The sequence below is a fragment of the Saccopteryx leptura genome, chromosome 5 (genome assembly GCF_036850995.1).
Source record: "Saccopteryx leptura isolate mSacLep1 chromosome 5, mSacLep1_pri_phased_curated, whole genome shotgun sequence".
NCBI lineage: Eukaryota > Metazoa > Chordata > Mammalia > Chiroptera > Emballonuridae > Saccopteryx > Saccopteryx leptura.
The window spans coordinates 220,417,370-220,439,244 of record NC_089507.1 but is presented as its reverse complement, the minus strand read 5'-3'; the positions used below and the strand labels follow the sequence as shown (position 1 = coordinate 220,439,244).

The window sequence follows — 21,875 nt, the reverse complement described above, 5'->3', positions numbered from 1 at the left end:
GGTGACAGAGCTCTCTGGGGACAAGGAAGCAGCATTTCCAGAGCGGGGCTGCACCTGCTCCGGGGCAGAAGGGACAGAGGCGTGCACGGCCACCCTCTGGTGCATCTCGGGGCAGAGGAGTGTCCCCACCACCCTCTGGTGCCTCTCGGGGCAGAGGAGTGTCCCCACCACCCTCTGGTGCCTCTCGGAGCAGAGGAGTGTCCCCACCACCCTCTGGTGCATCTCGGGGCAGAGGAGTGTCCCCACCACCCTCTGGTGCCTCTCGGAGCAGAGGAGTGTCCCCACCACCCTCTGGTGCCTCTCGGGGCAGAGGAGTGTCCCCACCACAGGGGCTGCTCAGAGAACAGGCTGCTCGGGGCTGGAGGGGAGGTGGAGGGACTTCCGGGGGCAGGCAGGGGTGGCAGCACCCAGGGACAAGATAGCGATGGGCCACTTCAGGGCCCAGGTCAGTCTGGCTGTGGGGCAGGGCTGGGTAGAGACGACGGAACCCTTCAGAGCCTCCGACCCCAGGCTGGGACCACCCCAATCCAAGCGGATGGTGGGGCGGGAGGGTTTGGTCTGAGCTCCTTGAGGCCACCGGGCAGCAGCCACCAACCCTTCCATCCTGTGCTGAGCCCAGGGGCTGGCTCGGGAGCACAGGGTCTGGAAGGAGGTGGCTGGAGCTCAGCTCTTCCAGTTCTGGGGAGGGGGGCGGCGAGAGACTTCTCGGACAGCAGGAAAGGCTCACCCTCTGTGCTAGGAGCCTCAGCAGTGGTGGGCAGGCTGGGCGGGCAGCCTCGGAGGGAAGACAGGCAGGCAGGCAGGCGCGGGGCGTGGTGACCTGCCGGAGAGTCAGGGAGGTGTGCGTGGGGGTCATCTCGGGTGTCTCCCCAGCCACACGTTGGACGGGTTCGTGCTCGGGAGCCTCTGGGAGGGGCCGGGACGCCCGGTCTGGAAACTGGCTTCCTGGTGTGACTCACTCGGGTTCAGCCCCGAGCACCCCTGCACCCCACGACTCTCGAGGTTCCCTGGACCTGCACCCCTGGGCCAGGCCCGGGTCCGAGGGGACTGGTGTGTCTTAGCAGTGTGGGGGCAGGGGCGGGCGTGGACCCCAGCAGTCCAGCCCCTCCAGAGTCTCTGCTGCCCTGTGGCTCGCTGGGTCAGAGCTGGGCCGGGCTGCCCAGGGACCTCCCTCGTTCAACAACGCACCCTCCTGTGCTCACTCTGGCGCTGTCGTCGGGGTGAGAGGTGCCGTTCCTCTCTTCACACTGATGGAGGCTTCCAACAAGGAGGGGGTGCGGTCATTGGTCCTCAGGGTCCCCTCGTGGTGCAGAACACTGCACCCTCTCCGAGGGGGAAGCCGCTCAGGCCCCCAGGCAGAACCCAGACCCCCGGCCCTCACCCGGGCTCCTCCCTGGACCGCTGCAGCGACGCCAGCTCCTGGCCGGGCTCGGGGGCGCGTGTGTGGCCTGGCGTGGGCTCCGTGGTAGGAAGGAGGCATCCGGACCGTGTGTGTGGCCTGGCGTGGGCTCCGTGGTGGGAAGGAGGCATCAATCAGGACGGGGGAGGGTCTCTGGGGGGTGGGGGAGGAGAGGCGACTCCACCTGGGCTCCATCCAGCAGCCACGGCTCCCAGCCTGCTGTCCCGTCTCAGTGGCCCTGGAGGTTAGGGAACGGAGTGACTCATCTGTGGCCTTCGTCCCCGACTCCCAGATCCAAGACTCGGTCCCCACCGTTCAGGTTCCGCTAAGGTGGACCCCAGGAGGGCCCTGTCCGACTGATTTCTCTCTCTCTCTCTCTCTCAGGTCCGGCCACATGGTTGCTGGGCGGGCACGCTTCCCACTGCAGGTGGGCAGGAGCAGTGGGTGGAGCAGGGAAGGCTGCCAGGCCCTCGGGGTGGAGCCCAGGGCATCAGGGAGCCACCTGTCACAGGGAAGAGGGCCAGCTCCAGGCAGGTGGCCTGTCAGGGTTGGCTCCACCCACCCGCCGCTCCTGTTGGCCGTTCGGTGTTCCTAGCAGCCCAGTGACGGGTGAGGAGGGTGACAGGTGAGGAGGCCGGGTGGCCCGCTGCAGCCACCATGGTGTCCCGGGGCCAACCTCCCCTGGGCCCTAAGTATGTGAGCCTCTGGGACTTCGAGGCTCGGACCGAGGAGGAGCTCAGCTTCCGGGCCGGGGACGTCTTCCGCGTGGCCAGGAAGGAGGAGGAGTGGTGGTGGGCGACGCTGCTGGACACGGAGGGCGCGGCCCTGGCGGAGGGCTACGTGCCCCACAACTACCTGGCCGAGGAGGAGACGGTGGAGTCCGAGCCGTGAGTGCCCTCGTGGTCCCCGCGGGCCACCAAGCGCCCAGGACAGGGCCGCTGTGGAACAGAGCTCTGCACCCCTGTGGCCGGGCTCGGGGGAGGCGGGGCAGGGGCTGGGCTGCTGGGCTGGCCGAGGAGGGGGAGACTTGGGACTCTGTCTCCTTGTGCCTCCCAGTTGGGGCTGGACCCCACAACCCCATTCCCGGAGTATGACGGCTTTGGCTGAGCGACAGCCGGGAGTGGAGAGAAGTGGAAGTGGGTGGCCCCTCTCCTGGGCTCCCCCTGTGGTTCGTTTGTGGTGCCAGGGTCCAGAGAGGACAGAAGAGGCCGCAGTGGGCTTCCGGGTGGCCGGCCAGCTGTGATGGGGTCTATGTGGGACCCCAAGGCAGGGCTGGGCCTTTTGGGGAAACCAAGCTCTGCTCACCTTCCCAACAACCGAAACCAGATGTGTGACCTAGTTCGAGGAGGAGAAATGTTATTGCAACATGTCCGTCTCGGGTGTGGGCTGTGGGCGTCCGCTCCCTGCACCCTGACACAGCTGCCCCGTCCCTGGCAACGTGAGTGCAGGAGGAGGCGGCGCCCCCCCCCCCCCGAGAGGCTGCCTGGGGTGCTTGAACCACAGGGGCCGTCTGTGGGGGGTAAATCCATGAGACCTGGGCTAGATCGTCTGAGCGCTGGGAGGGGGCGTCCAGCAGGGAGGCACCCTGTCTCCTGCCTGTGCTCTGACCCCAGGGCCCCTCACCATCCACCCCCCGTGACTGAGCTCGTGTTGTGTGCGCCCGGCAGAACGGTGAACACAAATGCGGGGTGTGCCCAGCTGGAGCAGAGGCTTGGCACTGCTGGGAACAGCACATCTGAGGAGCAGGGAAGAGGCAGTGTGGGTGGAGGTGTGTGTGGGGGGCAGCCTGTGCCGGGCAGTGGATTTCTGTGCAAGGGCCCGCATTCCAGTGGGGCCTGAGGGCGTGGAGGGCCAAGGGCAGAGCAGCTGGCAGCAGGGGTCACCTGCAGGAGCACAGGCTCCTCCCTGCAGCCCAGAGTCCAGGGCTCACCCTTGCCTCAGTGCCGGCGGCTGGTGTGTTGGGATTCGAGGGTGTGTGGGTGTGCACGTGTGGGTGTACAATGCAGTCACGTGTGCACAGCCCTGTGGGGCTAGGGCACAGCCACTTTGTGGCCCAGGTCGCCGAAGGTCCTCACAGGATCACAGAACAATGTGGTCCTGTGGGACAGGTGGCACATCCCTGGGACAGGGTGGCTCTGACCACAGACGGGGGACACACCAGGGCCAGGTGGTGGAAGGTGCCTGCTCCACCCCCTCTGGGTCACTCGGGACTTTCCTGGTGTCTGGAACCAGCCACTTGGGACATTTGGGGTCTGCGATGGGCAGAGAAGGGGCCTCGGATTGGAGACAGTATCAGAGAGGAGCTGGGTGGGCAGGGCAGGGGTCAGGGTTGGAGTCACGTGGGGTCATGGTGGGCTCTGGACCTTCTGCCCCCCAGCAGGTGGTTCTTCGGCCCCATCTCCCGCTCAGAAGCCTTGCACCGACTGCAGGCCGACGGCAACGAGCCGGGGGCCTTCCTGGTCCGGGTCAGCAAGAAGCCGGGCGCCGACTACGTCCTCTCGGGTACGACGCCCTCCCCCGGCTCTGCGGGGTCACCAGGCTCGCTCCAGTGTCTCCTGGCCCCTAGATCCCTCCTTCCCGCATGCGGACAGCCGGCCCCTCTGGCCTGCCCCCCTCCATCTGGCTGTGAGGTCCAGGATGCCCCTGCAGGGTCACCAGGCTCGCTCCAGTGTCTCCTGGCCCCTAGATCCCTCCTTCCCGCATGCGGACAGCTGGCCCCCCTGGCCTGCCCCCCTCCATCTGGCTGTGATGTCCAGGATGCCCCTGGCCCTTCCCCGGGATCTCTGCGGCCCTGGGGTGGGCAGTTGTTCCTGTGCTTGGTTTTTCTCATTTTACTGTTGGGGGCACTGTCGGGGGCAGGGGGCCACAGGACAGGGCGCCCACTCGCGAGCTCCTCTCCGACGCCAGGATCGGGGTGGTGTCCCGAGGTGGCCCCACCTGCTCACGCCTCCCTCCTCCGTCTGTGCCCCCACACACCAGTGCGGGACCAGCAGGCCGTGCGGCACTACAAGATCTGGAGGTGTGCTGGCCGGCTGCACCTCAGTGAGGCCATGTCCTTCCCCAGCCTGCCCCAGCTGGTGGACCACCACAGGGCGCACAGCCTGTCTCACGGCCTGCGACTGACCCTGCCCTGCTGGAAGGTAGGGCACCATCCGCGGGACCTCGCCCACCTGTGGCTCTCTTTCTGCTCCGTGACGTGCGGCCCTTGGGGTCACCCGGGGTGGGTGTGGGACTTGGGGGGGGGACTCAGACTGCCTGGAAGCTGAGGTCCTACAAGGAGTGGACCATGACGTGCGACCCTTGGGGTCACCCGGGGTGGGTGTGGGACTTGGGGGGGGTACTCAGACTGCCTGGAAGCTGAGGTCCTACAAGGAGTGGACCATGACGTGCGACCCTTGGGGTCACCCGGGGTGGGTGTGGGACTTGGGGGGGGGACTCAGACTGCCTGGAAGCTGAGGTCCTACAAGGAGTGGACCATGACGTGCGACCCTTGGGGTCACCCGGGGTGGGTGTGGGACTTGGGGGTGGGGAACTCAGACTGCCTGGAAGCTGAGGTCCTACAAGGAGTGGACCATGACGTGCGGCCCTTGGGGTCACCCAGGGTGGGTGTGGGACTTGGGGGGGGGTACTCAGACTGCCTGGAAGCTGAGGTCCTACAAGGAGTGGTCTGGGAAGCAGAGGAAGGATGGTCCCTCTTTTGCAGACCCGTAGGCCTGCAAGAGGTCAGCAGCGCTCCTGCTGTGTCCTGTGTCTCTCTGGGACAAGGGCCATGTGCCCCGAGTAGTGGCCGGACAAGCGTTTTTGTCTGAGTGGCACTTGGGCCAATGTCACAGGCCCAGAGCAGGCAGTGAGGGTGGCGTGTGTTTACAGGACACAGCAGGGGGCAGGCCCTGGAGAGACTGGCCAGGGCCTCGGGCTGGACACTGGGACCCTCCCAAGCTGATGGCTGCTCACTGGCACCCCCTGCTGGGGTCAGAGAGAATTCCCGACAGCTGGGCTGGGCAATGAGCCAGCACCGCTCCCACCTGCCCTGGGTCCCGCCTGTCCCTCCAGCATGAGCCGCAGCCCCTGCCCCACTGCGCTGACTGGGAGAGGCCCCGGGAGGAGTTCACGCTCTGCAAGAAGCTGGGGTCTGGCTACTTCGGGGAGGTCTTCGAAGGGCTCTGGAAAAACCAGGTCCGAGTGGCCGTTAAGGTGATTGCCCGAGGTGAGTGGCCCTCGGCCAGGGGGCTCTGCCCACTCATCCCCACTGCTCCGGTCCCAACAAGAGGGACCTGTGGCCTGGCTCACTGGGCATGGGGGCCGAGGCAGTGCCCTCACCTGTGTCACGTGTGGCACTTGCAATCGTGTGAAGGTGGCACTTTCCTCCCTATTGTAAATGTTTTAACCTAAATGCTTTTATTGATTTATTGTAAGAGGGCATTTTGACACTTTTTTTTTAAAATTCAGTGAAAGGAGGCAAAGCAGAGACAGACTCCCGCATGTGCCCTGACCGGGATCCACCTGGCAAGCCCACTAGGGGGCACTGCTCTGCCCATCTGGGGTGTTGCTCCGTTGCTCAGCAACCAAGCTCTTCTTAGTGCCTGAGGCAGAGGCCATGGAGCCATCCGCTATGGCTGCAGGAGGCGGGGGGGGGGGGAGAGAGAGAGAGAGAGAGAGAGAGAAACAAGAAGGAGAGCGGTGGAGAAGCAGATGGGCATTTCTCCTATGTGCTCTCACTGGGAATCGAACCCAGGACATCCACATGCCGGGCCAATGCTTTTTAACACTGAGCCAACGGGCTCATCTTAACGTCTGTGGAAAGCCACTACAATCACCAGGTCACTAGAAACCTGGAAGGTTCCTCTGCAGTCTCCCTGGGAGACACCAGGGCCCAGGACCCCACATTCAAGAATCGGGCCCAGGGTGCAGGGAGAAACCCACCGGGGATGTTCCCTCTCCCCTCTGAGTTCGGTAGGCATTGGCCAAATGTGGGTATTGAGGGTGCGCGGAGTGTTGTCCGAGCAGAGGGCAGGCGTGGTGGACCCCTCGGGAGACCCCGGGTGGGTGCGGGGCGTCGTAGGACCCGGTGCGTCTGCCCTCCGCCCCCTCGTCTTGGGGGCGGGGCCTCCCGGGAGGGCGCCCGTGCTTCCTGAGGGAGGGCGGGCCGGGGCTGCACCCATTGCCGCCGCCCACCTCTGCAGACGACCTCCTGCACCAGCACACCTTCCAGGCGGAGATCCAGGCCATGAAGAGGCTGAGGCATAAGCACATCTTGGCGCTGTACGCCGTGGCGTCCGTGGGGGACCCCGTGTACATCATCACGGAGCTCATGGCCAAGGGGAGCCTGCTGGAGCTCCTCCGGGGTGAGTGGGCGGTGGCAGCGCACCAGCTGCTCTCAGAGGCTCGAAGTGACACCTGCTCGCTGGGAGGTGGGGGGGGGGAAGGACGCCCGATCGCCCCCCCACTGGGCGCAGGACGGCCAGGGGTCTCCCGGTGCCTCTGTCAGGCCTTTCTTGTGTAAGAAATGTGTGAAGCATCTTGTGATAAATGCACCATCTGTTCCTGGTGGGAACTGGAGAAAATACAGATAAGGACAAATACAAGAAAAGCCCTCCTACCTGACCAGGTGGTGGCGTAGTGGACAGAAGGCACTGACCTGGGATGTTGAGGGCCCAGGATCAAAACCCTGAGGTCACCGGCTTGAGCACAGGCTCATCAGCTTGAGCATGGGGTCGCCGACCTGAGTGTGGGATCCTAGACATGACTCCACGGTTGCTGGCATGAGCCCAAGGTCGCTGGCTCGAGCAAGGGGTCACTCGGTCTGCTGTAGTCTCCTGGTCAAGGCACATATGAGAAAGCAATCAGTGAACAACTAAGGTGCTGCAATCATGAGTTGATGCTTCTCATCTCTCTCCCTATTTGTCTCTGTCTCTAAGAAAAACAAACAATCCCAAAATCCTGACACCTGCACCCATGGCTACCAGAGCTGTCTTGTCCTCTGTAACAAACCCCACAATTTCACTTAACACTCGGTGAAGCCGTGACCGCCAACGAGCTGAGCTGGCCCAGTGTCAGAGATGTTAATTAAAATGGGAAGAGATGTGCTTTGTAGGATAAGTGACTTCCGGTATGGGGTGTGTGTGTGTCTGTGGGTGTGTTCTCTCCCACCAACCCTGGAAAATTCTGGATGCAGAACTGCTCACAGCAGCTGGGCCGTTGCAGACAGCGTCCCATGCCATTAGCTGTTCTTCAGAAATGATACTTTTTAATTAATTTATTTTTATTTTTTTGTATTTTTCTGAGGTTGGAATCGGGGAAGCAGTCAGACAGACTCCCGCATGCGCCTGACCGGGATCCACCCGGCACGCCCACCAGGGGGCAATGCTCTGCCCATTTGGGGCGTCGCTCTGTTGCATCCAGAGCCATTCTAGCGCCTGAGGCAGAGGCCATAGAGCCATCCTCAGCACCCGGGCCATCTCCGCTCCAGTGGAGCCTTGGCTGTGGGAGGGGAAGAGAGAGACAGAGAGGAAGGAGAGGGGGAGGGGTGGAGAAGCAGATGGGCGCTTCTCCTGTGTGCCCTGGCCGGGAATCGAACCCGGGACTCCTGCATGCCAGGCTGATGCTCTACCACTGAGCCAACCGGCCAGGGCCAGAAATGATACTTTTGACAGCCTACACACTCCCACACAGGAGTGCCCTGTCCACTGAGCCCATGGCCTGTTGAAACTTCACGAGGTTTTCCATCGTGTCAATCACAGTGATGGGCATCTCTGTACTTCACCTTGGAGTTCCCCTCACCTCGTTTTAGCTGTGTGGGGCTGCTGTCCCAATTTTAAATCAGGCCACCTGCCCTCTGGCCCAGCCCCTCCACTGAGCTGAGCGAGGAGTCAGAAGAGGTGTGACCGAGAGGATGCCCCACTGGTCCCACTCACCCTGACCCCCTTTTGCCTCTGCAGACTCTGACCAGAAAGCCCTGCCCGTCCTGGAGCTGGTGGACATCGCCTCACAGGTGGCCGAGGGCATGTGCTACCTGGAAGCTCAGAATTACATCCACAGGGACCTGGCTGCCAGGAACATCCTCGTGGGAGAGAACAACATTTGCAAAGTTGGGGACTTCGGGCTGGCCAGGCTCATCAAGGTGGGTCTGCCCCTGTGCTAGGAGCTGGGGATTCCCGTGGGGTCCCCCGTGGGGTCCCTGAATGGGGACAGGAGCCGAGGGCTGCATCTCTGGGAGGCGGGACACAGGAGGCCGCTCACAGGGGCCTCTCAGAGCCTGAGGGCCGTTGGGGGGCACTCAGCCAGCCCAGGGATCACAGGAGGAAAGGGGAGGACCACGGGGCCAGTGTGAGTGACCACAGGCTGGGTGGGGAGGAGCAGGGACCCAGCCATCATTCGGTGTCACTGCCCAGATTCTGCGGTTCAGCCAGGAAAGGATGGAGTGGTCTGGGGGGCTCAGGACAAACTTCTTCCCCACCCACCCAAAGAAACATTTTTATGGTGGAGAATGTGGAAGACAAAAAACGGTCAGGTTCATGCAATGTATCTCACGGTCCCTCTGAGATGGGCACACCGCTGCCTGCCCACCCCCACCATGGCCCCAAGCCCCGGCACATGTGCACTTTGTATCTGTAAGGACCCCAATGAGCACACGGCCACGCTGCAGTCACACCTTTCCAACTTCACCGGGACTTCTCCGAGTCATCACAGCCCTTCAGAACGTAATTTCCACCTTCTTGGAAACGCCACGAATTTATCCTTTGCTCCCCACGTGGACCCACACGTCACAATTGCTGGATGGCCTAAGTCCCTCCCAACCCACCGCTTCTGTGGTTCTTCCGTGTAAGCTGGGGGCTTCCAGAAAGAGTCAAGTCCCTCACCCACTCAGGGGCCACCATGGGGACAGGTCACTCGGGAAGGCAGGCTGACCATGACTGCTAACTTTTTCAAGTTTGCCCAGTGGTGGCCGGTCAGCTTTTTTTTTTTTTCTGAAGCTGGAAATGGGGAGGCAGTCAGACAGACTCCCGCATGTGCCCGACCGGGATGCACCCGGCATGCCCACCAGGGGGCGATGCTCTGCCCATCGGGGGTGTCGCTCTGTTGTGACCAGAGCCACTCTAGCCCCTGAGGCAGAGGCCAAGGAGCCATCCCCAGTGCCATCTTTGCTCCAATGGAGCTTTGGCTGCGGGAGGGGAAGAGAGAGACAGAGAGGAAGGAGAGGGGGAGGGGTGGAGCAGATGGGCGCTTCTCCTGTGTGCCCTGGTGGGGAATCGAACCCGGGACTCCTGCACGCCAGGCCAACGCTCTACCACTGAGCCAACCGGCCAGGGCCACTTTTTTTTTTCTTTCCCTATGGCATCTGTGAACTCATGATCTTGAACTTGTCTGTGGACTCCACCAGCGGTCAAGTGGTCATACTGGGGCTCACACTGCTACCTATCTGGGTAGGGGTCACGCTTTTCCCAACCCTAACTTCTGAGCCCTGCCACCTGCCTGTATGCCCTTTCTCCCCACGAGGTCCAGGGTTGGCCTGACTGCAGAGGGCAGCTGCCCACTCCATGGGCTTCCCACGCCCGTCCTTGTCGGCTCCCTGCCACGCCCGTGTCTGATTGCAGGAGGACATCTACCTCTCCCACGACCGCAACATCCCCTACAAGTGGACCGCGCCCGAGGCCCTCTCGCGGGGGCGCTACTCGGTCAAGTCGGACGTCTGGTCCTTTGGGGTCCTCCTCCACGAGATTTTCAGCAGGGGTCAGACGCCCTATCCAGGTACTGACCTGACAGTGGGCAGGGTGGGAGCGGGCTGTCACCTGGACACCATTCCGAGTGCCCAGGTGCTGTCCAAAATGAAGGCCTGAGAAGGCCCTGGCCGGTTGGCTCAGCGGTAGAGCGTCGGCCTGGCGTGTGGGGGACCCGGCTTTGATTCCCGGCCAGGGCACATAGGAGAAGCGCCCATTTGCTTCTCCACCCCTCCGCCGCGCTTTCCTCTCTGTCTCTCTCTTCCCCTCCCGCAGCCAAGGCTCCATTGGAGCAAGGATGGCCCGGGCGCTGGGGATGGCTCCTTGGCCTCTGCCCCAGGCGCTGGAGTGGCTCTGGTCTCGGCAGAGCGACGCCCCGGAGGGGCAGAGCATCGCCCCTGGTGGACGTGCTGGGTGGATCCCGGTCGGGCGCATGCGGGAGTCTGTCTGTCTCTCCCCGTTTCCAGCTTCAGAAAAAGAAAAAAACAAAACAAAACAAAATGAAGGCCTGAGAAATGAGCATGGGGGGGGGGGGGCGGATGCAGAGGCTGACAGCGCAGCCTGAGGCCTCCTGGGAGGGGCAGTCGGTGGTCTCCCAGCCCCTGCAGCCTCCGAGTCCTGCTCTGCTCCTCTCCACAGGCATGTCCAACCACGAGGCCTTCACGAGGGTGGAGGCGGGCTACCGCATGCCCCGCCCCCCGGAGTGCCCGCCCACCGCCCACAAGCTGATGCTCTGGTGTTGGCACCCGGACCCAGAGCAGAGGCCCTGCTTCCAAGCCCTGCAGGAGAAGCTGTCCAGCTTCACCAGGTACGAGGACCCAGCCTGAGCGCAGGGCTCTCTGCCCGCTGCTGCCTCAAGGGGGCAACACACTGCTGGCTTCCAGGTCAGGCTGGACGCTTGGGTCAGGATGCTCTTCCAGCCAGGGCCGCCCTGTCCTGGGACAGAAGACACCATCTGTGGTCCGGGGGGGGGGGGGCTGAGCAAGGCTGCCCCTCCTGAGAACCAGCACCAGGAACATGCCAGGCTCTCCCAAGTGACTTCAAACCTGGAACCACCCAAGAGCAAAGCTGCTCTTTTCAAAGGGAGTGGAACTGTCCCTGACACACACAGTCCCCCCAGTGCACTCAGGACCAGGGCTTGGCCCTCTGGGGGCACTGCATGGTACAGACCTCAGCCTCACTCACCCTTCACCATGTGGCCCCTGCCTGTCCCCCAACTTGGGGCCGGGCAGCCTCCCCAGCACTCTGCCGACAGTGGCTGTTTGGTGTGAGACCCTGCTGCCTCCCACGGGGGTGTGTGTGTGTGTGTGTGTGTGTGTGTGTCTTCCTGCCATGACTCTGTGTGTCTTCCTGCCATGACTGCAGCAGCTGCGTGTATATGTGTGTGTGTGTGTGTGTGTGTGTCTTCCTGCCATGACTGCAGCAGCTGCGTGTATATGTGTGTGTGTGTGTGTCTTCCTGCCATGACTGCAGCAGCTGCGTGTGTCTTCCTGCCATGACTCTGTGTGCCTTCCTGCCATGACTGCAGCAGCTGCGTGTGTGTGTGTGTGTGTCTGTCTTCCTGCCATGACTCTGTGTTCCTTCCTGCCATGACTGCAGCAGCTGCGTGTGTCTTCCTGCCATGACTCTGTGTGCCTTCCTGCCATGACTGCAGCAGCTGCGTGTGTGTGTGTGTGTGTGTGTGTGTGTGTGTGTCTTCCTGCCATGACTGGAGCAGCTGCCCCCAGAGGCCTTGGTCTCCTTTGGGGCCCCCTCCACCCAGCCTCAGCACTAACCACTGACCTTGGAACCACAGTGGAACCGGGGTGAGGCTTCCCCTACCCTGTCTGGACACACCCAGGGCAGTGTGAGCTTGGAATGGACTCATATAGCTCTCTATAGATGGGGGGTGGGGAACTCCCTTAAAGGCCGAGTTCTACCTCACACCAAGTCCTCTCCACTAAGCTGCCCTCTCTTGGAGCCCTCAGCTGGTCAAAAGACCAGGTCATCCTTTGCTGCTGGCCCCTGGAGGCATCTGGACACAAGGCAGGCACATGGCAAAACCATGCCTCCCAGCTCCCTGAGTTGGACTTTGCCCACAGCTGGGCTGCCTGCAGTGGAAAGGCCCCCTCTGAGGTAACCCACGCCCTCCATCCTCAGCCTGAGTCGTGGGTGCCTGGGTTGGAGAGCCCTGCCCAGAGGGCGTCCTGCGAGGGGCTAGAGAAAGGGACACCCCGACAGGAAGGCACCTGGGAGCCAGCACAGCCCAGTGCTCGCCCCACACCAGCTCATCTCCCTCCCTGGTGTACACACAAGGACCTCATCAAAGTCCTCTAAGGGGCACATCGTTCCTCCAAACCCAGAGCCAGAGGTCCAGCCCCCCAGAGGCAGAGGGCTGGGTCACCTCCAGCACTCTGACCTCAGAGGCTTGTGCAGTCTTGGATTGCCTGCACTCCCGGGCCTGCCTTCTCTGGTACAGGGCTCCACACTCATCCCGGTAGGGGACCTGGGGCAGGGCCAGCTGCCTACCCCCTCCAGGAAGTGAGGGGGCTGAGAGGGGTTGGGTGGCTTCTCCGGCAGGCTGGGACACACAGCTCACAGGCACCACCAGGGATGCTGGCTGCTTGCTGTTTATTTTCAATGTGGTGCAAGGCACACTGTTACGGGTGTCAGGAAGGCTCACGTGTGGCTTGGGCAGAAAAGAGCTGGACTCCCTCAATTTCCTTTTTGGTATTTTGCTGTTTTGATATATAAAAAAAAAAAGGAACCCAACTGCTTCCGCTTGCTGCAGCCTGCCTAGTCTACGGGGTGGGGTGAGGAGGGGAACAGGGAAAGAGGGGGGGGGGAGGGGCTCAAAAGAGCCTAGCGCCTCTGAAAGTCTGGTGGCTGGTGGTGGCCACTCAGGATGGGGGCCCAGCGTTGGCTTTGCCAGGCTGCTTCCTTGTGGCTTCCCGAGCCAGGTCACAGGTGATCATGCTGCTGGAGGCCTGGGGAGACTCCGAGCTGGGGGGGAGAGTGTGGTCAGAGGTTGCTCCCACCCGTGTCCCACCTCCCATGCCGCCCCGCCCCCCAGGAAAATGGACTCACTGTTCTGGGGACTCCAACACGGGGGCCATGAACGGGAAAGTGGACTTCCCGAAAAAGAAGCTTGCCCACCAGTGACCTGGGTCCGCCTTGGGGAGACCTGCGGGGAACAAAGGGGAGGGGGTCAGGGTGCTGCTGTCCACTGCTGGAGAACCTCTCCAGATGATGCCCAAGACGGAAGGAAAAGTGGGCCCAAACTCACCAGGATGGTGGGGGATGGCTTCCCCAGGGTACTCGGCACTTCCACAAGAGCTGTTACTGGAAGTGGAACCCAGGCGGCCTGGAGGGAAGAGACAGTCAGCGCCAGCCCGCAGCCCACTCCCCACGCTGACTAGGCTTCTCAAGAGGCTGGAGCTGGGTGGGAGCGACCTGCGCGGCGGTGGGGAGGGGGCTTACTTACGCCGGTAGTAATCGTTGGTGGCCAGGAGGGAGCCGCTGGAGGGGATGGCTGCCATGCTCTTGCTTGTGGACTGGTGGCAACCTGTGCACAGGGGTGTCGGGGAGCCCCGTTAGTCACCGCCAGCCCCATGCGCTCCCGGAAGGGGCGGCGACGCGGGGCTTTGTTTACCAAGCGGAGGTGTGGCTGGAACTCTGGGACCGCCTCCGCCTCACCGGGCAAAGGCGGCTCCAACCAGCCCGAACCGGCCGCACGGCTGGAACAAAGGCGCTTTGTGCGCTGGGCAGCGCGCGCGTCTGGGGCTCCGGGAACCGGGAACCGGGCGCGCGCCCTCCGGGGACACCGAGCCCCGCCATCCCGCTTCCCGGGCCCGGGCCCGTCGCCCTCCGCTCGGCTTCGTCCTTCGCGCTTTCCCTCCCGCGGTCCCCCAACCCCGAGCCCCTGTCCCCGCCTGTCCACGCGTCCGTCTGTCCGCCGATCGGTGCATGCATCCGGGCAAGCACCGCGCAGAGAGCCGTCCTCGCCGCCGGGGTCTCACCTCAGCGGCAGCCCCTCGAGGACCTCGGCGCGCGATCACGGGTGGCGGGAACGAGGGCGCTAGGCCACGGAGCCCATTTGCAGAGGAGACCGCGGGAGGCCGCTTCTCGACCGAGAGGCGTGGGGATGCGCAGGCGCGGACGCGCCAGCTTATAAGGCATTGCCACGGTCGCGTCACGGGGCCGGACCGCGCCGGCCACGCCCCCTTGACCGGGCTCTCCGGGGCAGTCTCGGGCGGAAGCCCAGTTCCCGCAGCGTCCACCCGACCGGGGGTGGCCTGGGAAGCGCGTCTCGGCCTGGCGTGGGACTGCAGTGGTTAAAGCACCCTTCCCCTGTCCTAGAACAGGACCTGTCCCCTCTTCCCAGGCTCTGGCCATCCTCTCGGGCCCCTGCGGGTCCAGCCTTGTCACAACCTCTTCGGCCCCGTGGAGGCGGCGGGGCGCTGGACCGTGGCCCCTGTCCTTCCTGTTCGTTTCCGTTGCGGTTCACAGCCCTGGGCCGTAACCCCATCCTCGGCCTTGTCCACTCAGGACTTTCATTGTCACCCAGCTCAGAAGGGGCATCTGCTCATCTGCCAGCCCGCTCTCCAGCCAGGCGTGGGCCGGGAGATATACCCTGCCCCCAGCTGTGGGCGCTGGGTGGTGCCCTTGGGACGCTCTGGGTCCTGAGCTCTGCGCCAGGTGTCTGGCCGAGGCGGCCCTTTAAAGACTTAACCTGGGTCGCCCACCGGAGCTCTGAGTTCCCTAGCTCCCCAGCTCCGCCTGCTTGCAGGGCCCTGGTTGGGGCGTGGAGGGCAGGGTACAAGCAGAGAGGCAGGTTTACTCGAGTGGGTGGGCTGAAGAGCTGCTGTTTGGGGATTTCACCAGTAACTGGAGGCAGAGGACCCCTGTTTCGGGCGACCCCAGAATATTTCCCCAAGGTGCCTGGGGCCCTGCCATAATACCCTGGCTTGCCTGTCAATCAGGAGGCGGACATCCTCTGGGATGTGGGAACCAGGGGCCCCTCCACCACCAGCCTCCTGGGGCAGGCCCCAGCCCCAGCCTCCCGCAGCCAGCAGCTCTGGAAATTCAGCTCTTTGTACACTGGGCCCCGGCTGGCTGGGCAGTTTTCTGCCCTGGCGGTTGGCAAGGTCTCAGGAAGTCTGCAGGGCTTCAGGGGGATGCTGCCCGGAAGATTCCATACCCCCTCTGCCGGGCTCTCCACACCTTCAACACCCTCAAGAACCTCTTCAGCATTCCTGGGCCTCAGTGCAACTTCTCATTCCACAGACAAGGACCCCAGGACCCCAGGAGGGGACAGGGCTGTTTTTCTTGGACTGGGTGGGGATGGAGGCTGCTGACCTTCTGACTGAGACCTGGCTCGGGCAGCAGTGTGGTCTGGGGGACCCTGGAAGGAGGTGCAGTTACCTGTCCCAGGTATCTCTCATCCTTCTCCACCTCCTCCATCTTTCCTGGGGTTCCCACTGACTGGGCCTCTGCTGGACCACTGGGAAGGGGAAGACGGTCCAGAGGCTCTCTGGCCACCTCTCCTGCTGGGTCTTCCATAGGCTTCCACGGCGGTGAACTGGGCTGTGTGCACAAGTGACACACATGACCATGCGGGGGGGGGGGCATGGCACCCACCAGTTTGCTCATGGAGCCCCGCAGCCCGAAACCGCACTTCACAACTGACAACCTCCTCCTGTCTTTGAGTCTTGGGTGCCTCTGGATTGAGACCCACAGTCACATCCCAGCAAGCTTCTGCCCCCTTCAGGGGGTTGATTCTGGCTTATAAATTAGGTGTGACTTGAGTGCAAATCAAATGTAATTCTTGAGGGACGTTTTCTCTCTTTCTTGACCCCCCTCACCAATCCCTGAGCCTGGTAGTGGGTCAGATGCACCAAAGTCTTGTCACTGGGGTGGTCATTGCCGAGCCTGGCCAGCAGCTCTTTGCAGGCCTGGGCAGTTCTGAGGGGTTCGGGGAGAACAGAACCGGGGACAGGCACATGGGGTACAGACATCTCTCCTCTGGACCTCAAGAAACCACAGAGCCCCACCCCCAGGCAGAGCTGCCCCTCTTGGAGTGGCAGAAGCGTCAGACCCTTGAGAAAGACCTGGAGGAATTCTAAGATGGGTCCTCTCTCTAGCTTGGAGCTGTGGTTCCTTCCTGCCACTCCCAAGCCGCCGCTCCCTCCTGTGAAGGGTGAGGGAGTGGTGGTGACGGTACCTTCCTAACAGCTGTTCTCTGGTGACTGGATGGGACGGGGAAGGGCTGGCACCTTGAGTGGAGGCTCTCAGTGGCCGCATGTACCTGAGAGGTTGCCGTGACTGCGGTCTGTATGTTAGTTACCTGTACCGTTGCTCTGGCCGCAGGTAGCTGGGGGTGAGGTGAGAGCTCTACCAAAACCTCCAGGGCCCCCCAGCCTGCCCCCAGAGAACGGGGTTCCCCACTAGGAGCATGGCAGCCACGCCCCTTACCTTCAGGTCGGAATACCCCTTCCTCGGTGGCAGCCACTGCCCATTCTTGAGCACAAGTTGGAGCTTCTGTCGGTAATGTCACCATTAAAAAAAATGCCACGGCCCTGGCCGGTTGGCTCAGCGGTAGAGCGTTGGCCTGGCGTGCGGGGGACCTGGGTTCGATTCCTGGCCAGGGCACATAGGAGAAGCGCCCATTTGCTTCTCCACCCTCCCCCCCCCCTTCCTCTCTGTCTCTCTCTTCCCCTCCCGCAGCCAAGGCTCCATTGGAGCAAAGATGGCCCGGGCGCTGGGGATGGCTCCTTGGCCTCTGCCCCAGGCGCTACAGTGGCTCTGGTCGCTGCAGAGCGTCGCCCCTGGTGGGCGTGCCGGGTGGATCCCGGTCGGGCGCATGCGGGAGTCTGTCTGACTGTCTCTCCCCGTTTCCAGCTTCAGAAAAATACCAAAAAAAAAAAATGCCACTACTGAGTAATAGTTAATAAATGCCTATTATACAGGAGGCACTTTATGTGGCCAGAGGATGTCCCGGGAGAGCCGTAGTCACAGCTGCTGTCCTCTGGTCTCCAGATCCGTAAGGTGGGGGATGCTGGACTCATAGGGCTATTTTGAGGTTAAGATGCTCCATGTGAATGGGTAGTCTAGGACCTAGAACAGGGGTTCCCAAACTTTTTACACAGGCGGCCAATTCACTGTCCCTCAGACTGTTGGAGGGCCGGACTATAAAAAAAACTATGAACAAATCCCTATGTACACTGCACATATCTTATTTTAAAGTAAAAAAACAAAACGGGAACAAATACAATATTTAAAATAAAGAACAAGTAAATTTAAATCAACAAACTGACCAATATTTCAATGGGAACTATGGGCCTGCTTTTGACTAATGAAATGGTCAATGTGCTCCTCTCACCGACCACCAATGAAAGAGGTGCCCCTTCCCGAAGTGCGGCGGGGGCCGGATAAATGGCCTCAGGGGGCCACAGTTTGGGGACCCCTGACCTAGAACTTAGTAGGTGTGCACTTTCCACCACTGGAAATAATGTCATCTGTTTAGTGGTCAGCTAAGCAAACTCTGCAGGAACAGGGGTTGTATCTCTTCGGCTTTTGCCCCCCCCCCCCCCCCCCCGCCCATGGCTAAGGAAGAATCAGCCACGCAGTGGGCAGTCCACAGAGGGATTTGATGAGAGGGTGAATTATGTAGTAAAGTTATTAGATGTTCAGCAGGAAGGACTGAGGAAGTCAACAAGCTCTCTCCCCAAATGCAAGGGTTGATACTGGGGGGTGGGGGGTGGGACTGTCAGAAGCAACCGGTTCAGCCCTCAGGAATCCAACCCAAGGCATACCACACACTGCAACGTGTTTATTCATCAAAAGGGCTAAACTTCAGGATCCAATGCAAAAATTACCCGGCATAAAACACCAGGGGTACCTACCTCCACTGGCGTGGGGAACGCACTGGCCCACATGAACGCTGAAAGGACCCAGAAGCTGGGACACTCCCTACCCCCCCTCTCGGTGGGGTGGGGGCTTTGAAGGAGCTGCTGCAGAAAGGCACCAAAGAGCCCGCCCACGGTGAGGGATGGAGGGAGAATGTGCTGCGACGAAAACTCAGCGAAAGGGAACGGGAAGGAACGTCTTCAATCTAACAAAGAGCTTCAGAGAGAACCTTCCGCAAGCTTCCGCGAGAACCTTCCACAAGCTTCCGCAAGCAAGAGCGCCCGCCCGTGATGGAGAAGGACGGGACTCTTCCCCGGGGTCGGAAGCGAGGTGAGGGAGTCCCTGTTCACAGGCCACAGGGATGGGCTGGCATCACGGGAATCCACAGAAGAAGCCAACTGCAGAATGACAGCAGGATCCTAAGTCAGCACACAGAAGCCAATCAGATTTCTGCAGGCTGGCAATTTACACATAGGAGTGGAAATTGTAACATATCATTTATAACTGCAACTCCTGGCCAGGAAACCTTACCAATCCTGGAGGGAACTTGAATGCCCAACATGAAATGCTGCTGAAAAAAAAAACAACCACAAAACAAAGAAGACGGAAAAATGGAGACCCAGCCGCAGAAGAGACACCGATTCCCTCCAAACGGATGTCTGGATTTAATGCGATTCCGGTACAAATCCCAGCGAGAGTTCTGAAGATCCAGACAAGCAGATCCTAAAATGCACATGGGAAAAAGACACATGAACCATAGTCATGAAAGCATTTCTGAAATGTAGTAGGAACACAGAGAGCTGCAATGCCCAAGCCTTCTTCCTGAGGCTAAATTCTAACAGAATTAACCCAAGTGTGCAGATCAGAGTTCGAGGACAAAGTCTCCTTCAGGCCCCCCACCCCCACCCCACCCCTGTCCTTTCCCACCCCAAGGTCCGGACTCCCGGGTCTTGCTGGTCTGGGGAGGGTCTTTCCTGGGGCAGGGAGGCTCTGGGTCTGTCACCCATCAGAGAAGGATGCCACCCTGACTCTGGCTGTGTTACCTGCTGAGAACAGGGCTGAGTTGCTAATGAGTGTCAGGTCACCCAGGGCAATTCAGAGATGTCCCTCTTGCACCTGGCAGTGAGGAGGCTGGGTGGCCACTGTGGCCTCCCCCTCCTCTACTTGAGGGTGGGGGCTCAGAAGGGCAGCCCCCAAGGGGGGGGCCTGGATCCAGCCAGGGAAGGAGAGCTGCCCATGCTGCAGCTCCCGGCTGTCCCCTCTGTCCCTGTGCCCACTGTCCCTGTGCCTCTTCTTCACCTTCCAGCCTGCAGTGGGTCCCGGGCTAGTGTGGACACCATCGCTCACAGGTGCCGCCCTCGGGCTCCTGGGGAGGGAGGGCCTTGAGGGGGAGGAGCCTGCGGAGCTGCCTGCGCCTTCACCATGGCAACAGCTTCCTCCCTCCCGCTGCAGGTACCAGGTGGCCCCAGACAGACAGCTCCTGGGGCCCAAGCGTCCCTGGGAGAGGAGAGGAAAGGAGCGAGCCAGGCTGGCTTCCCCTCCCTGAGGGGCTTCCCGGGCAGACTTGGGCTGGCCCCAAGCCCTCTCAGACAGGGTTTGGTAGGGTGGATGGAGTGTTGGTGGGGGACCTGGGTTACCCAGTAAGTCATTACAACTCCCCATTTCACTTGTATGACTGGTGGGGCCCTTGGCTGGACTGGGGTCTAGCTGGCGTGCTTGTGGCTGGCGGCTAGCCTGTTCCCCTGCCTTGCACCCCCCTTCCCCCCTTCTCTGCTTTAGGGGCCGCGACCTGGCTTCTCTGAGGGAAGCTTCATAGCCCAGAGCTCCTCTGTGCCATGGAGCCCACTGAGTTTGTACCTTGTGGGCAGCTTGGTTTCCTGGGCGCTGGGTTTAGAGAGCTGGGGCTGGAGAACTTGTCCCCGAGGGTCCTGCTGCCCTGGTGTGCTGGGAGATGGACTGTCGCTGCTCCGGAGGGTGTGCAGCAGTGCCCTGGGGTCAGAGGGCAGCCCATGGCCCAAGGCCAAGGCCGGAGGTCCTTCTGAGACACCCTGAGACGGGAGGCATGCTCAGCCCTGCCCCTGCCCTGCCCATTCTCTGCCCCAGTGACAGTCATCTGGGTGGCAGAGCCCCACCGGCTGGCCAGGCCCCCAGGAGGGACTGCACAGGTGGTTCCTTATGCATCGCGGGTTATTATTAACCGGCAGTGACATCACCGGCAGCCAATGGGAGGCGGGTTTATTTCCAGGGCGGACAGCTTGAGAGCTGTTAATTTTAGCAGGATCTTCTTTCTCCGGGCTCCAAACCCCAGCCAGCCAAAGAGGGGGCCCCACCTGTGTCTCCCCAAATGGCTGATTGGCTGGACCTGGGGGCCGAGGGTGGAGGCGGGGCCCGTACCTCTTCCTCTTGCCCCTCCCAAAGGTGTGCCTTGAGGCTGCACCCGGCTGGCTGGCTGGCTGAGTCCCCCACCCTTCGCGTCATGGGGGCCGCTGTGACCAGAGCCTCAGATATGAGAGATGGGGCACACGTGGGTGGGGCAGCCAGGGGGCCACCTGGCCACGCTTCTGCCCGAGGTCTTCCAGGCTGACTGCAAACTCCGCCCTTCTGACCCTGTGACCTTGGGCATTGTGCTCTGCCACAGGCTCTGTGCCCGGCCGGCTCCTGGTTCACGGGACCTCGGGCAGCCCCGCCAGGCGCTCGGTGAACTGGCACAGCTTGAGGACGGCGGCTGTTTAGTAGATCATGTAGTATTTAGTGTTGCTTACTATTTAGTTGTTGTTCAGTACTAGTCAGCAGTCAGTGGTCATTCAGTGCCGTTTATTTGGTAGTTCTTGGGTGCTGTTCAGTAGTTACTCAGTACTAACCAGTAGTTAGTCACTAAGTACCGCTTGCTGGTTAAGGGCGGTTCGGTTGTTCTTTGGTTCTGGGCAGTGGTGGGAGTTGTTTTGTACGGTTCGTGTGCTATTTCTTAAAATTTTTAATTGTTTATTTTATTGATTTTAGAGAGAGAGAGGAAGGCAGAGAGAGCGAGCGAGAGAGAGAGTGAGAGGGACAGGAACATCAGCCTGTTGCGGTATGTGTCCTGACCAGGGATGGAACCGGCAACCTCTGTGGTTCGGGATGATGCTCTAACCAACTGAGCCATCCGACCAGGGCAGCGTGTTATTATTCAGCACTTAGTTCACTAGTCTCACAATCCGTGTGGCCCAAGTATCTCCAGATGGCTGAGTGACAGGGGTTCCCCAAGCCCTGAAGGGCAGTCTGGGTGGGTGGATGGATGTGAGTCAGAAGCCCTTTGAAGAAACCACCAGGGTCCGTGGGCAGGCCCCTGGGGAGGGGAGGACGCTGCATTCCACCAGCAGCAGCCATTGCTCTGGGCAGCATGGCCCCCAGCACAGGCCAGCACGAGCACCCCAGGGCGATCTGGTTCCACCAGCTGACCACTGCAAGGCACCTAGGGGTCCTGGGTGCTGGGGCTTTCTCTGGGGAAGTTGGGCTGGGTTGGGCCTCCTGCCCCCTTCCTGGCCCAACCCAACCTTGGCCAATCCAAGCACCTCCCAAATCCAGAGTAACCTTCAGGCCGGAGGGGACGCATTAAATATAGAGACCAGCTGGAAGGGGAGGGGTGGGCCTTGCTTTCTCGCCAGGCGTTTATTTTTAATTCCTGGCTCCTGTTTGACAGTATCAGCAGTGCTGGAAAGTGCCGGGTCATCTGCCCAGTCTGTGGGTCTGGGGGGGGGGGGCAGGCCCGGGACAGCCCAGGGGTGGGCCCGACCTTCGCTGACACCCTCCCACGGGCCTGGGAGCCTCGCTTGGCCCCAGCCACTGCCCTGGCTCTCTACTTCCTGACCCGCTGGGGCTCCCCTCTGCATCCC

General features: G+C 61.6%; 2 protein-coding genes and 1 long non-coding RNA gene across 7 annotated transcripts; 1 reads left to right on the top strand and 2 right to left on the bottom strand.

Annotated features, from left to right (window-relative positions):
• The first annotated feature begins 1,459 nt into the window (after nt 1-1,459).
• Nucleotides 1,460-12,308, top strand: PTK6 (protein tyrosine kinase 6). 5 transcript variants are annotated; one of them, XR_010751486.1, is made up of 9 exons: nt 1,460-2,286; nt 3,777-3,901; nt 4,307-4,539; nt 5,453-5,606; nt 6,583-6,744; nt 8,338-8,519; nt 9,994-10,147; nt 10,756-11,458; nt 11,719-12,308. XR_010751486.1 is itself a non-coding variant. In XM_066384414.1 (8 exons), exons 1-8 carry the CDS (start codon nt 2,057-2,059, stop codon nt 10,941-10,943), a joined length of 1,356 nt encoding a protein of 451 aa, XP_066240511.1. In that variant the 5' UTR covers nt 1,487-2,056; the 3' UTR covers nt 10,944-11,666. The 5 variants fall into 5 exon arrangements, 3 of the variants coding, with proteins under 3 accessions (XP_066240511.1, XP_066240510.1, XP_066240512.1); XR_010751487.1 differs by lacking the exon at nt 11,719-12,308 and adding an exon at nt 11,593-11,614; XM_066384414.1 differs by lacking the exon at nt 11,719-12,308 and having other exon boundaries at nt 1,487-2,286; nt 4,379-4,539; nt 10,756-11,666.
• Nucleotides 12,309-12,709: 401 nt separating this feature from the next.
• Nucleotides 12,710-14,252, bottom strand: PPDPF (pancreatic progenitor cell differentiation and proliferation factor). The gene is made up of 5 exons (XM_066384416.1): nt 14,115-14,252; nt 13,580-13,660; nt 13,382-13,459; nt 13,183-13,279; nt 12,710-13,098 (listed from the first exon to the last, which is right to left on the bottom strand). The coding sequence occupies exons 2-5, from the start codon at nt 13,632-13,634 to the stop codon at nt 12,996-12,998; spliced, it is 333 nt and encodes a 110-aa protein (XP_066240513.1). The 5' UTR covers nt 13,635-13,660; nt 14,115-14,252; the 3' UTR covers nt 12,710-12,995.
• Nucleotides 14,253-17,947: 3,695 nt separating this feature from the next.
• Nucleotides 17,948-19,230, bottom strand: LOC136405243 (uncharacterized). Its single transcript, XR_010751488.1, has 3 exons — nt 19,047-19,230; nt 18,535-18,726; nt 17,948-18,401 (listed from the first exon to the last, which is right to left on the bottom strand). It is a non-coding gene; the product is annotated as an uncharacterized lncRNA (long non-coding RNA).
• Nucleotides 19,231-21,875: the final 2,645 nt, after the last annotated feature.